This window comes from Geotrypetes seraphini, chromosome 2 (genome assembly GCF_902459505.1).
Source record: "Geotrypetes seraphini chromosome 2, aGeoSer1.1, whole genome shotgun sequence".
Lineage (NCBI taxonomy): Eukaryota > Metazoa > Chordata > Amphibia > Gymnophiona > Dermophiidae > Geotrypetes > Geotrypetes seraphini.
Window position 1 is genome coordinate 5,706,241 of NC_047085.1, and position 14,578 is coordinate 5,720,818.

General features: G+C 43.6%; 1 protein-coding gene across 2 annotated transcripts in view; it reads right to left on the reverse strand.

The window, feature by feature from the left end:
• The window catches only part of RECQL4 (RecQ like helicase 4), a 127,585-nt gene that overhangs the window by 104,703 nt on the left and 8,304 nt on the right, over positions 1 to 14,578 (reverse strand). For both annotated transcript variants that reach the window (XM_033934704.1, XM_033934702.1), the window contains exons 4-8: positions 13,964 to 14,079; positions 13,709 to 13,852; positions 9,007 to 10,097; positions 7,756 to 7,855; positions 2,132 to 2,264 (exon numbers count right to left, since the gene is read on the reverse strand). In XM_033934704.1, the coding sequence (XP_033790595.1) occupies positions 2,132 to 2,264; positions 7,756 to 7,855; positions 9,007 to 10,097; positions 13,709 to 13,852; positions 13,964 to 14,079 (1,584 nt within the window). The remainder of the gene's footprint in view (positions 1 to 2,131; positions 2,265 to 7,755; positions 7,856 to 9,006; positions 10,098 to 13,708; positions 13,853 to 13,963; positions 14,080 to 14,578) is intronic.

A 14,578-nucleotide genomic window follows, 5' to 3' on the forward strand; every position in this document is an offset into this window, starting at 1 on the left:
CATGGAAAAAGGATCTTACATTTTCATCACAAATACTCTTAGACAATTTCCCATTACAAAAAGTAACGACGACAAAAATACTGGGAGTATTATTGGACCATGAATTATCCTTCCATGATCAGATTAGCTCCGTAGTTAAAAACTGTTTTTATAAACTACGTCTCATTAGATCCTTAGCCAAGAACCCAAAGCTCTTAATGTTCTAATTCATTCCTTGGTTATTTCCAGGCTGGATTACTGCAATACATTATACCATGGCATAACTCAGAAAGAAATAAGAAGGTTACAAATTATACAAAATACTGCAATAAAAATTATTAACTCCAACAAATACGATCATGTCACTCCTCTTTTACAAAAAGCACACTGGCTACCAATTTCACATAGAATAATCTATAAAATTGCACTATTAACCTTCAAAACTCAACAAACCAAGACACCAATATTTTTACATCGTTATTTGATACCATATTCTCCAGCCAGATCTCTAAGATCAACAGATCAGCATTTGCTGACCATCCCGTCTCTGAAAATTATAGGCACCAGAAGAGCTACAACGTTTTCAATCATAGTACCCCAACTATGGAACAAGTTACCAGTTTATCTGCAGGGTGAAACTTCTTTAGAAAAATTTAAAAGCACATTAAAAAGCCACCTATTCAAAGATGCATTCGAGTCATAAACAGGATAACTCTTTTATCAACAATCTCAGGCTCAAATACTTAAACCTAACCAGATCTATATATAGGTCACAACTTCTCCCTTTCACTTTTACACCTAGCTTTATTTGTAAAACATTTTCAATTACCCTCCTGATGTTGTTTTTCCTTAAATGTTCTTCTACTTTCTTTAACAATTGTCGTTCACTCCTCTTTCCCTATGTATCACTAATTAATTGTGTACATCGATTGTATGTTTACCTGTATAAATTGTTTTATTTTGTCCCCCCCCCCAAAAATCAACAACTTTTATTGTTATACGCATTGAAAACATTTGATATTGCGTTTATATCAAAATTTTAATAAACTTGAAACTTGAGTTAACCTATCGTAGATGGAACCAGGAGTAGACAAGTTGTGGATGCATTTTTCAAGAAGGTACTTGAGGGAGGACGTGACATCACTGAGTCAAATGGTAGCTTAAGCTATAGGAGATTGGTACAGAGACTGGGAGGATAAAGTAGGGTTACCAGATGTCTGGGAAAACTCAGACATTTCCTCTTTTTAGAGGATTGTCCTGTTGATCAGACGGATTTCCAAAACCCAGCAATTTGTCCAGGTTTTGGAAAGCCTGAGCTCAGGGCTACGTCCTGGGGGGCGGCTTCTGGGCATGTGCTGATGCGACGTGATCACATCACATCTGCGCATGCTCGAAGGCCTTCTAGACACGGTCCCGAACTCAGGGAAGATGACGAAAGTTTGTGTGGAAGTGTGCCTGGGGGCAGGACAGGGCCAGGCCACATATCTGCTCAAATAATCAACCTGAATTTATTAACAGTTTAATCATATCTTACTGTCCATCCAAAGTCCTTCATTCTGCATCTCAAAATCTCTTAATGATCCTTCTTTAAAGCACATCAACACTCTTAGATCTAATAATTTCATGGTAACTGTCCCGTTTCTAGGGAATTCCACCCCTAACCATCTCCGTTCAGAAGTATTCAAAAATAAGTTAAAAACGTTCTTATTTCAAGACGCTTTTGACACTTAACTGTCCTTTTTAGGGCTAAATTGTATTTAATCTTATTTTTAAACCCCCCTTCTATCGTACCTTACCTTTTAGGTTTACTTTAACTATTGGAGTTCTACTCTTTTTCCTCTTCTTCCTGTCCGTTTAAAGTTAGTGTTCGACTTGTTTTTGGTTTTTTTTAACTCTTTATGAGGACCACATAAGTAAATTTGTATTGTCTGTTCCCCATTAGTACTTATTTGTACACCGCTTAGAAGTTTGATTGAGTGGTATAACATTTTTTTCACAAAACTTTGAAACTTGATGTTCTCTTTCTTTTTACTGTAAAAATCTGGTAACCCTAAGATAAAGTGATCTACCCAAAATCAGTGGCAGAGGGATGTCCTGAACAACCATCCCAAAAGGATCTGCACTTTCGTACGCTGTAAATTTGTCTTCTTACCTCTGCCCTTACACTGTGAGGCCCAATGACCTGTTTCTCCACACCTAAAGCAAGCATCTGACTCTCGGTTGAACTTGAATTGCCTGCCTCCACCAAATAGCTCTCCTTTCTTTTGCCATTTCTGCTTCCACACCTGTTAATGAGAGACAAATCAGAATTGCAAATTCATAGTAGATGATGGCAGAGAAAGACCTGTAAAACCAAAACCAAACTGCAGAAAATGTACAAAGTGCAGGAATTGTATTCAAATAAATATGTAAAAAATCAATATCCAAAAACTAGTTCTTGATATAAGACATACCGGACCTGACATGGTCCGTATTTTGAAAAACACTTCTTCCTCAGGGGTCCAGAATATTCTTCAGTACGATCAGTGTTTCTCTGAGCAACGTTCTCTATAGGAGGATTTTTACCGCCTGGGCTCCTAGATCCTTCGTTCAATCCATTTTTATCCATGGTTCAATCATTTTATTGCATGGTTCTTGAATATCAATGTACTGAATATTCTGGACCCCTGAGGAAGAAGTGTTTTTCAAAACACGGACCATGTTGTGTCCGGTATGTCTTGTATCAAGAGCCAGTTTCTGGATATCAATATTTATGATTGTTTTTACTGTTATTTTATTGATTTTTACATTTTTATTTGAATTCCTGCACCTTGTACATTTTCTGCAGTTTGGTTTTGCGTTGCTGTTTTACTGCAGTTCCTGTTGGTTTCTTTTTGTTTGACCTTAAAGAAAGATCTGTACAACAGCATAAGATATGATGGGATACTACATAAGCCTACTTGATCTTGATTTGTCCTCATCATTTTCAGGGCACGACCCTAGAAGCTTACCTGGCTCTGACCTTGTTCTCCAACTACTGAAGCCCTAGCCCAGACCATCCAAATCTGTCCAACTATGATCAGGGCACGGACTCCACCAATGCTTAGGTTCAGCTATAAATCACATCACTAGACTTCTAGAACAATCACTGATCTTATTTTGACCAGTGCCCATTAATTTTATCATATATTACTCAAAGTTTACCCAGACACACAAAAAAAATCTGAATTTGAAGACTAACCAGGCCATGTGGCAGGGCTTACTCAACACATGTTAACAATAGTAAGGAACTTGGATGGAAATAAAATGTTAACTTTCTTTATTATCCTCCCTCCGATCTAGATTAATCAAGACATATGAATTTATGCTCCCTACCAGCAGATGGAGACAAATAACCACTGGTTTGAAATCACATCAAAGTGGGCCTATACAATTTTCATTCTCCTAGTATTTCTCTTTCGTCGGCAGAAAGCTGGCTAGCACAGAGTATGTTATAAAGGAGAAATTAAGGCATACCTGCTAATTTTCTTTTTTTAGTCCCTCCAGACCAGCACAGCTGGATAGGTTTACACTACTCTGCCAGCAGGTAGAGACTGAGATGTTAACTGAACTGTAGCTGTAGTACCGGTAGGCTGTGCAGTCCCTCTTAGAATTAGTTTAAAAAGGCCCCTGTTTATACTCTCCAACAGTCCCCAAGGCACGGTCTATAAAATAGAACAGAACTACACAGGCTTACCACTTCCACCTGCTGGAGACTGAGAACACGGAGAAGATTGTAGAATGGGTGAATGATCATGGGTTGAAGCTGGATGTGAATAAAACGGAGCTGATGATTGGGATTCAGAGAGGTCGAGTGTGATGGGTGAGGAAGTGATGGTAAAGAATGAGATGAATATTTTGGGAGTGTGCCTGGATACTTCATAGAAACATAGAAATAGACAGCAGATAAGGGCCACGGCCCATCTAGTCTGCCCACCCCAATGACCCTCCCTTACCTTTCTCTGTGAATAGATCCCACGTGTCTATCCCATTTGGCCTTAAAATCAGGCACGCTGCTGGCCTCAATAACCTGAAGTGGAAGACTATTCCAGCGATCAACCACCCTTTCAGTGAAAAAGAATTTCCTGGTGTCCCCGTGCAGTTTCCCGCCCCTGATTTTCCATGGATGCCCCCTTGTTGCCGCGGGACCCTTGAAAAAGAAGATATCTTCTTCCACCTCGATGCGGCCCGTGAGATACTTGAATGTCTCGATCATGTCACCCCTCTCTCTGCGTTCCTCGAGTGAGTACAGCTGCAACTTATCCAGCCGTTCCTCGTACAGGAGATTCTTGAGTCCCGAGACCATCTGGGTGGCCATTCTCTGGACCGACTCCAGTCTCAGCACATCCTTACGGTAATGCGGCCTCCAGAATTGCACACAGTATTCCAGGTGGGGCCTCACCATGGATCTATACATTAGCATAATGACTTCAGGCTTACGGCTGACGAAACTCCTGCGTATGCAACCTATGATTTGCCTTGCCTTGGATGAAGCTTGCTCCACTTGATTGGCAGTTTTCATGTTCTCACTGACGATCACCCCTAAGTCTCGTTCTGTTTCAGTTCTTGTTAGGATCTCGCCATTAAGGGTCTAAGTCTTGCATGGATTATGGCTGCCCAGGTGCATGACTTTGCATTTTTTGGCATTGAAGCTGAGTTGCCAGGACCTAGACCAGCGCTCCAGTAGGAGTAGGTCGTGCATCATGTTGTCGGACATTGAATTTATGTCTGTTGTGCTTTTGCCCACTACATTGCTTAGTTTGGCGTCATCGGCGAATAATGTTATTTTACCTCGCAGCCCTTCTGCCAAGTCTCTTATAAAGATGTTGAATAGGATCGGGCCCAGGACCGAGCCCTGCGGCACTCCACTGATTACCTCCGTCATTTTGGAAGGGGTGCCGTTCACCACTACCCTCTGAAGCCTACCTCCAAGCCAGTTCCCAACCCATTTCATCAATGTGTCGCCCAATCCTATAGAACTCATCTTGCTCAGCAACCTGCGGTGTGGTACGCTATCGAATGCTTTACTGAAGTCCAGGTATACAATGTGCAGGGACTCCCCAACATCCAGCTTCCTCGTCACCCAGTCAAAGAAGCTGATCAGGTTGGATTGGCAGGATCTCCCCTTAGTAAATCCATGTTGACGGGGATCCCGTAGATTCTCCTCGTTCAAGATCATATCCAATTGCGTTTGATTAGAGTTTCCATTAGTTTGCACACTATTGATGTGAGACTCACCGGTCTGTAGTTTGCTGTCTCCATCTTGGAGCCTTTCTTGTGGAGTGGAATGACGTTAGCCGTCTTCCAGTCCAACGGGACGTTACCCGTACTAAGGGAGAGATTGAAGAGCGCGGATAGCGGTTCTGCCAAGACATCACACAACTCCCTGAGCACCCTGGGGTGTAGGTTGTCAGGCCCCATTGCCTTGTTAACCTTAAGCTTTGACAGCTCGCAGTAGACACCGCTGGGTGTAAACTCGAAATTACTAAACGGGTCATCTGCGTCAACCCTTGTCTGTAGCTGAGGGCCGAGTCCTGGCGCCTCGCGGGTGAAGACTGAGCAGAAGTATTCATTTAACAGTTGGGCTTTTTCCGAGTCCGCTTCTACATAGTCTCCGTCTGGTTTCCTAAGACGTACTATCCCGCCTGAGTTCTTATTTCTGTCACTGATATAACTGAAGAAGGATTTATCTCCTTTCTGGATGTTCTTCACTAGAGACTCCTCCATGAGGAATTTGGACTCCCTAACTGCTGTTTTGATGGCTTTTGACTTGGCCAGATAGACTTCCCTAGAGTCCTGTTTCCCTGATTGTTTGTAAGAGATGAATGCTTTTTTCTTCTCCTTGATGAGGTCCGAAATCTCCGCAGAGAACCACTGTGGCTTATTGTTCCTTCGCCGTTTACTTACTTCAGTCTATAGAATGCCAAATATCGAAGACAATACAGGTATGGTACATGCAGTTGCGAATGTTGTATAGGTTGAAACCGATGCTGCAGGATTATGATTTTCGAATTGTAGTGTAGCTAATTTTAACTAAGCTGGATTATTGTAACATACTGTATTTGGGGGTTGTGAAGGTGAAGATGAGGGTGTTGCAGTTACTTTTGAATTCAGCAGCAAGGTTGATCACTGGGGTGCCTAGAATGGCTCTTATAACACCGACTCCTAAATGACTGCATTGGTTACCAATTCAGCACAGAGTGAAATACAAAGTATTGTCAATAGTGCATCAGATATTACTTCTCCCATTACACTGCAGGAGCTGTTTGAAAAACTAAACAATTACACACTCCACAGCGGGTGCAGGTGTCAGCCCGATGCTCTGGACCCAGGCACTGCAAGCACCAATTGTGCGGGTCAGTGAGAGAGATCGGGCGTGCACACCGCTGGCACTTCTTAAAACCCGGCTGAGGGGGCATGAATGGAAACACGGCCTCCGCCAAATCAAACCCAGAGGCCTGTATGTTGGCAACAGGCCCCGCCGGGGCCGGCCAGAAAAATAAAGGAAAAAACAAATTTAAGAATTTTTTTTTTTTTAAAAACGAAATAGAAACCCGAAGGGAAAAAAGCAAAAAAGGAAGAAAATTACGCGAGCGGGAAGGCAAAGTAGGATATTTCAACAGCCGTTGAAAGCACATGCGTCTTCTTCGCTCCACGGAAACGAAGAAACTGGGGACCACGCTCTCCTCCGTCGAGCGGGAAGGCACCTGCGCATGCGCGGTGCGGTCAACTAGAACTTTCTAGTTAAAAGTGTCCGTACCGGGGCTCTGTCGGTGACGTCACCCATACGTTAAGAATATGCTGCCTGCTTGTCCTGGGATAATGAACCCACTTGTAGCTCAGCAATATGAGCTTGAACTGTATGCGAAGGCAGATAGGGAGCCAATGAAGCGATTTAAGGAGAGGGATGACATGAGTGAAGCGAGGTTGGTAGAAGATGAGTCGTTCAGCAGAGTTTTGCACAGATTGCAGCGTGGAGAGGCAACGCTGAAGGATACCAGCTAGGAGTAGATTGCAGTAATGAAGCATGAGGTTACAAGGTTCCTCCCCTCCCCTCCATGGGAATCCATTCTCTGCCTCTCTTCTCCTCCACCTTAGGATAAATCTCCAGAGAAACTGCCTCCCCCCCCCAACACAACTTTCTCTGGGCACTTCTTCAGACCTTAGTGAACACTCTGGCAGTTGCTCACCTCTGCTTATTCTTTCTCCATGCTCCTCGTGGCCCTGGGAATTTGCCTTGACCATAGCAGCACTGAAGCAGACTGTTTATTACAAGGCATGAAGCCTTTATCTCTTTAGCATTGGAAATGGAAGTTCTGTCATGAGGAACTTCCTGTTTCCGATGCAAGAGAGAGAGAGAGAAGCTTTGGGTCTGGCAACATGCAGCAATGGTGAAGACAAATTTCCAGGGCCACGAGGGGCATGGAGAAGGAGTTGCCAGAGTGCGTGGTGAAGTACGAAGTGCCCGGAGGAAAAAAAAAAAAGGAGAGAGTGAAAGAGGGGGTGCAGTTAATCATCTTATATTATTAATGCATTAAATGTATAGCCCTAAAAGTAACAGAGTGGACTAGTCTAGCTGGATGAAAAGAAAAGCTGTGTTAGCTGGTGTTTCTTATACCACAGACTCCAGGGGAGGCAATGGATGATGGAAATACCCACTTTGCCTCAAATGCCCTTTCAGAGAACCACATGGGCTAGAAAAGTGGGATGTGCTTAGAGTTACTACAATTTCCCCTTCTCTTTAAAAAGATCCACTACCTGCTTGCGGAGGCGATTCCCATTTAAGGCAAACCCTTTCACATGGCTTCTCTTCTTCAAATTAATTCGGACATAATTTCCATTCTTAGTTGAAGTTACTCTATAGAAAGGAGAAAAAAACAACAACCCAGCAACAGGGTTAAAAAGTTAACATCAGAGATACTCACTCTTCCCTCATGATGCTGCTCTGGAGTATGGAGGGTAATACAATTTTCTAAGCCACATTCAGCCCTTTAGGTAAGAAGACCAAAAACACATTGTTATATGACATTGGGCAGCAAAGGATCAAAGCTGGTTGTGTCTCTGCCCTCCAAATCTCAAGCGTTTTCTTAAATTTCTCAATCACTCCAAGGTAAATAATATACACAATTGCAGTCAGTCATTTTATAGAAATTATTCATTCACCATATATCCATTTCAGCCCAGCTGAATCAGTGAATCGTGAATTGGGCAGCTCTAGTGCAGAACAGAATTGTACACAGTATTTGAGGTGTGGTCACACCAGGGCATGATAACATTCTCGTTTTTGCTTTCCCATCCCTTTCCTGATGATTTCTAACATTCTAATTGCTTTCTTGGCTATCACAATCCTGAGCAGAGGGTTTCAACCCATCACCAACGATGTCACCTAGATCCTTTTCCTAAGCGATGACTCCTAATGTGGAACTTTGCATCATGTAGCTATAATTCAGGTTCCTCTTTCCCCCATACCATTTTGATGGCCCGTCTCCCAAGGTTCTCTTGTAATTTAACAAATTTAATTACCTCACTAGTTAATTCCATCTCTAGAGCAGTGTTTCTCAGCCAAGTACCCCCTAAGCCTAACAAATATCAACCGAGTACCCCCGCCCAAGCTCCGCCCCTGACTCCACCCCCACAATAATAGAACTAATTGTAACGCAATTTCTTCCATCCATTTTTCATATACACACAATATAATCTTATTAATACATAATGGTAACCACAAAATTAAATAAACACAAAGCACACTACAGAGAAAAAGTTAATCATCATTTATATTTGTGGGTTTTTTTCAAAGAGGTCAAGGCAGATGACTTTAAAATATGCAATCAGTAACAACTATAGAAAAATAGACAAATATAGTGCAAAAATTTAGACAGCTGATATAAATTCTCAAACGGACACATTTTGATTACAATGAATATGCATGAGATCGATTTGCATGCACTGCTTTCAATGCATATTCATTGGGGAAATCCTGAACACCTGACACACCGGCTCTATACATACCTGACCGTCTTTGCTTTGTTCAAGGAGCTGCTCATTCCCTCTTCTTCCACGTCACCTAGCAGGTTTTCAGGAGGCCCCTTGGTTTTCAGCCCTTCCTTTGGTGCCATCTGTAAATGCTGCTCTTCAAAATCAAATTCAGTGGGCTTTGATTTCTGTTGACACCTAGAAAGCTTCTCTCTCTCTGTTTTCATCCTCCTGCGCTTCTTTACCACACCTTCTTCCACACCACTTTGTTCATTTGCTGTGGCACTTCTTTGCCGCTTTCTGACGGCTGTTTTTACCTTCTTTGGGTAACAAGGCCCTTCAATTTCCTGAGCTCTCTTCTTCTCTTGAAGATCAGAAGAAAGTGCATCGTTTACCACTGTATGAGCATTTTCCTGCCTAGTCCCAGATGAAGTCACCATTTTCTTTACACTCGGTAATACAGGATGAGATTCAGTGTCTGAGTTTGCTAAACAGCTTGCCTTGTTTCCAGGAGCCTCATCCTTTACAAATGGCCTGGAGTTGTATGTGTCCTTAAAAGCATCATGCATGCAATTAACTGTGTTATGTGGCTTCTGAAGTTCTGGAGATGAATCGTTTCCCAAAAAGCGATCATCATCATTTTGTGGCACAGGCTTGGAAGCTGGAATCCCTAAGTTCTCCGATTCAGGATGGGAAAGGAAATGATTCTGAATGGACATACTAGAAGTAGTCTTTGTCAGTTCCTCGCTGTCACTTCCTGAAAGAGCACAATTTTCTCTTCCTACTTTCTGGGCTTGACCCTTACAACACCTGTCCAGCCAACCTGGGTCAAGAGAGGTCATCCTCTGCCCAACGGTTTGCCTCAGCTGTTGAAACTTATTCAGTGGTAGAGAGTTCTGCAACCGTCCTGAGCCAAGTCTGGATGAGACGAATCTCAGCTTTGAAAGGAGATCTTTTGTTTCATCGGAATCAGGGTTTAAAACTTGCTCTACAGCGGGCTTAGGAGACACGGGAGATGCAATGACTGAAGAGGCAACTTCCACCGCTTTGCCTGAGCTTCCCGCTAGGATCCCAGGACTTGGTTTGTTTTTAGGGGTAAACGATTTTCTCAGAGACATAGGACGGTCCTAAAAGGAAAAGCTGGAATGTTTTAGCAGCAATAATGTATTCATAAAGCAAAACACATTTTTCAAAGATATACATTCTGTGTAAAAAAATTTAGAAAGGGAGCTCCCTATCTCAGAAGTGGTATTTATGGGGGGCCTTGAATCAAATGGAATGAAAATTCTGCAGGAGCAGAAACACACCTTGGAATCTCTCTGGGTAGAAATTCCATGTGTAAAGGGGAAAAAGATAGTAATAAGAGTTTATTACCTGACCAGGATGTTTATGTATATGGTACATTTGATATCCCGCTTAATGCAAAAGGTCAAAGTGGGTTTACAAATTAAAAAAAAAATAAAAACCAAATAGAAAAAAACGCCTAAAATAATAGCAAAGATAAAACAATCATAAAATTGATGCAATTAAAAGAAACAATAAATAAATAAAAACTAAGATTATAAATATCGTGTTTCCCCGAAAATTAGACAGGGTCTTATAATAATTTGTATTCTAAAAAAACGCAGTAGGGCTTATTTTCAGGAAATGTCTTATTTTTTACTTATGTTTTACTACTTGGGACCTGGGTTGGCGGCCACTGTTGGAACCAGGATCCTGGGCTTGATGGATCTTCAGTAAGTCCCAGTAGGGCAATTCTTGTGTTCTCAGATAAGTCTTCTCCCAGTCTCTTGTTCTTGCTGTGATAACATAGAAACATAGAAAGATGACGGCAGAAAAGGGCTATAGCCCATCAAGTCTGCCCACTCTACTGTCCCACCCTGTTAAGTCAGAGTGCTGCTCGACCCACGTAGAGACCCCACGTGGATGTCCCATTTATTCTTAAAGTCGAGCACGCTAGTGGCCTTGATCACCTGCACCGGTAGTTTGTTCCAGTGATCCACCACCCTTTCTGTAAAGAAATACTTCCTGGTGTCACCACCAAATCTCCCTCCTCTGAGTTTGAGCGGGTGCCCCCTTGTGACTGAAGGTCCCTTCGGAAAGAATATGTCGTTTTCCACCTCGACACGACCTGTGACGTACTTAAATGTCTCAATCGTGTCACCCTTCTCCCTGCGCTCCTCTAGAGAGTAGAGCTGTAACTTGCCCAGTCTTTCCTCGTATGAGAGACCCTTGAGTCCGGAGACCATCCTAGTGGCCATTCGCTGGACCGACTCAGCTCGAAGTACATCTTTACGGTAATGTGGCCTCCAGAATTGCACACAGTACTCCAGATGAGGCCTCACCATGGTTCTGTACAGTGGCGTTATGACTTCAGGTTTACGGCTGACGAAGCTTCTATTGATACATCCCATCATCCGCCTTGCCTTGGATGAGGCCTTCTCTACTTGTTTGGCAGCCTTCATGTCTGCACTGATGATTACTCCCAAGTCCCGTTCTTCTGAGGTCGTAGCTAGTGTTTCTCCATTCAAGGTGTATGTTCTGCATGGATTTCTGCTGCCGAGATGCATCACCTTACACTTCTTTGCGTTGAAGCCCAGCTGCCATGTCGAGGACCAGTTTTCCAACTTGATCAGATCCTGCGCTATACCATCCGTGATATCGCTTTCACCTACTATATTACACAGTTTGACATCGTCGGCAAACAGTGCTACTTTTCCCTGAAGTCCTCGGGTCAAGTCCCTTATGAATATGTTAAAAAGGGATGGTCCCAGGACTGAGCCCTGCGGCACTCCGCTAGTCACCTCCGATGTCTTAGAGAGGGTGCCATTGACCACCACCCTCTGTAGTCTTCCACTCAGCCAATCATTGACCCATGCCGTTAGTTTCTCACCTAACCCCATCGATTTCATCTTGTTTAATAGTCTACGGTGTGGGACACTGTCAAAAGCTTTACTGAAATCCAAGTACACTATGTCCAGAGACTCTCCCGAGTCTAGCTTTCCTGTCACCCAGTCAAAGAAGCTGATAAGATTGGATTGGCATGACCTGCCCCTAGTGAATCCATGTTGACAGGGAGCCATGGAGCCAGATAAGATAAGAGAGGGCTCCTGTTCACTACACAGGACTGGAGGAATTAATACTCTAAGCTATTTCAGGAAACAGAACAGTCCTTGGGTGGTTCTCAGAGTGTGAATGTCTCTCAGCTCAGCAGCAATTCGTACTGGTCTCTGGATAAAGAGTTATCAGCAGTCTCTAGCAGGTACACAAGGCTGGGCTGCAGCCAGCCAAGTCAAAACACAAACTCTTCAAGACTCCAAGCTGAATTCGGTCTACCTGAATGTAGGGGTCACAGTTGCTCTGCTTTGGTGTGGAGGTGGGTGTCACTGCTTCCTCTGGGCCTCCTTAACCTAGCTCTGGCCTGGCTTTTATACTTCCTGGACCATGCCCTGCTGGCTCTATCCTTCTCATGTCAGTTTCCCCTTGGGTGGGACTAGTGGTTTTAAGGAAGCCCTGACCCTGAAAGAGAGTATCTTAAGGGAACATGGCAGCATCCTATAGACTCCCTCACATACTCTTCCCTTCAGCTCAACCCTGCTCGGTTGAGAGCCTGCCAAGTAATCAGCACTGGCCCACCAGATGTTGAACCTCGAAACTGAAGGGCTGCAGGCTGAGAAACCACTGCATGATGCAGGCATTCAAATCCTTGTGGGGAGCCATCCACTTGGGGTGTTCATGAGAAAGAAGTGACATCCCAGCAGATAATACTGCAAATATCAGCAAGGCTAGGGTCTGTGGATCCGGACAGCTTTTCAAAACCCGGCACTTTGTCCGGGTTTTGAAACGCTTCTGGCAATGAGTGACGTCAGGACAGCATTCGCGCATGCACAGATGAAACGCAGTGACCACATGTGTGTGACGTCACCGCGTCTCACCAGCACATGCACAAATGCCGTCCGATGTCGCTCGTGCAGGTCGGGTGGAACGGGGCGTGGCTGGTCAGTATGGGGCAGGGCCAAGAGTCCGACTTTCCCGTTTGGAAAATCTAGTAACCCTATCCGAGGCCCACTTGACAGCTAGGGCTTCCTTTTCAATTACAGCTCCTCTATCTAGGTAATAGCTTACAGCTATTATAACAAAATATACAGTAATAAAGTAAATCTTTCAGTTAATGACTTTCCTGGCTGTGTCTCACAAGAGCTGTGTTGGTTTTTCTCTGCTGTGTGAATGAATGTTAGGCCTTTAGCAGCAACAGATTCTCAAGTTCAAGAGTTAAAATAAATAAACTGCCAGGCATTATTCTATCAACCTTGGATAAAGGGCTAGGGGAAATAGTTTGCCCAGTGTTTCGTGCACTCATTTGCGATTACAATGCTTGGAATAACGACAACCCTCTGTGTCTGACCTCTAATCATTAAGGAAGCCTCATAAGCCACAATGCTCCATCGTTCCAAGGCCAAATGGGATCGACACGTGGGATCTATTCGCAAAGTAAAGGCAGGGGAGGGTCATTAGGGTGGGCAGACTGGATGGGCCGTGGCCCTTATCTGCCGTCAATTTCTATGTTTCTATCTTGCTGTCCAGAAAATACTTTTTACTATGTCAGTGTTCAGCTGGTATCGTGTGCTAACTAATTCTTAGCACAATACTACGAATAAATTATAATATTGTACAGATAATAAGACTATTCAAAACGAATCGCAAGGATGAAACAAAATTCTGCAAAGTCAAATCTGACCTTTATGTTGGCTCCAACATTTGATTTCAGTTTCATTCCAAAATACTGTGCCGAGGCCTTCAATGAATCCCGCTCCTTGGGGGTTAATTCTGGGATCATATTCATTCGGTTCAGGTGAGGTCCCCAGGAGCCCGAATCAGGTTCCTTAAAAGAAAGGAAAGCACATACTAAGCAAATATGCTCCGTTTTGCTCACACTGTGCCACTTCAACTTGACTGCTCTAGACTGTCGGACGTACGCCGACTTCTCACTTACGTTCCGTGTATCTGGGATATCCTTTGCCTGGTGCCTGTAAACCGATCTGGAGTCTGGGGTGCACTGGGTCTCAGTGTTCCTGGTTTGCTTAAGAGCTCTGTATTCCTTGTAGAATTCTGTTAGAGAAAATCAACAAAGGCTGGCAGTCAAGAAGCGACACAGATCCTTGCTGTGTTCAAAGAATACAACCAAAAATGAATGGCCCTGCTGCACCCAGCCCAACAAGAATCTGCCCCCCCCGTTCAGCAAGCGCCTGAATCTGGGGCACCATGGGATATTATTCATATCATATAGTATCAAACTTAGAAGTTTGGTTTAAGAGGGTTCAAAAATATATTGAGTGCAACATTTTCCATTCTATCTCAGTCCATACATGTCTTACATTACACTTACTCGGATCCCATTCTATAAAGAACATAAGAACATAAGAAGTTGCCTCCGCTGGGGCAGACCAGAGGTCCATCCTGCCCAGCGGTCCGCTCCCGCGGCGGCCCATCAGGCCCACTGCCTGAACAGTGGTCTCAGACTAATTTTGTAATTTACCTCTAATCCTGTCCCTCTAACCTTACCTCTACTCCTATCTGTACCCCTCAATCCCTTTGTCCTCCAGGTACC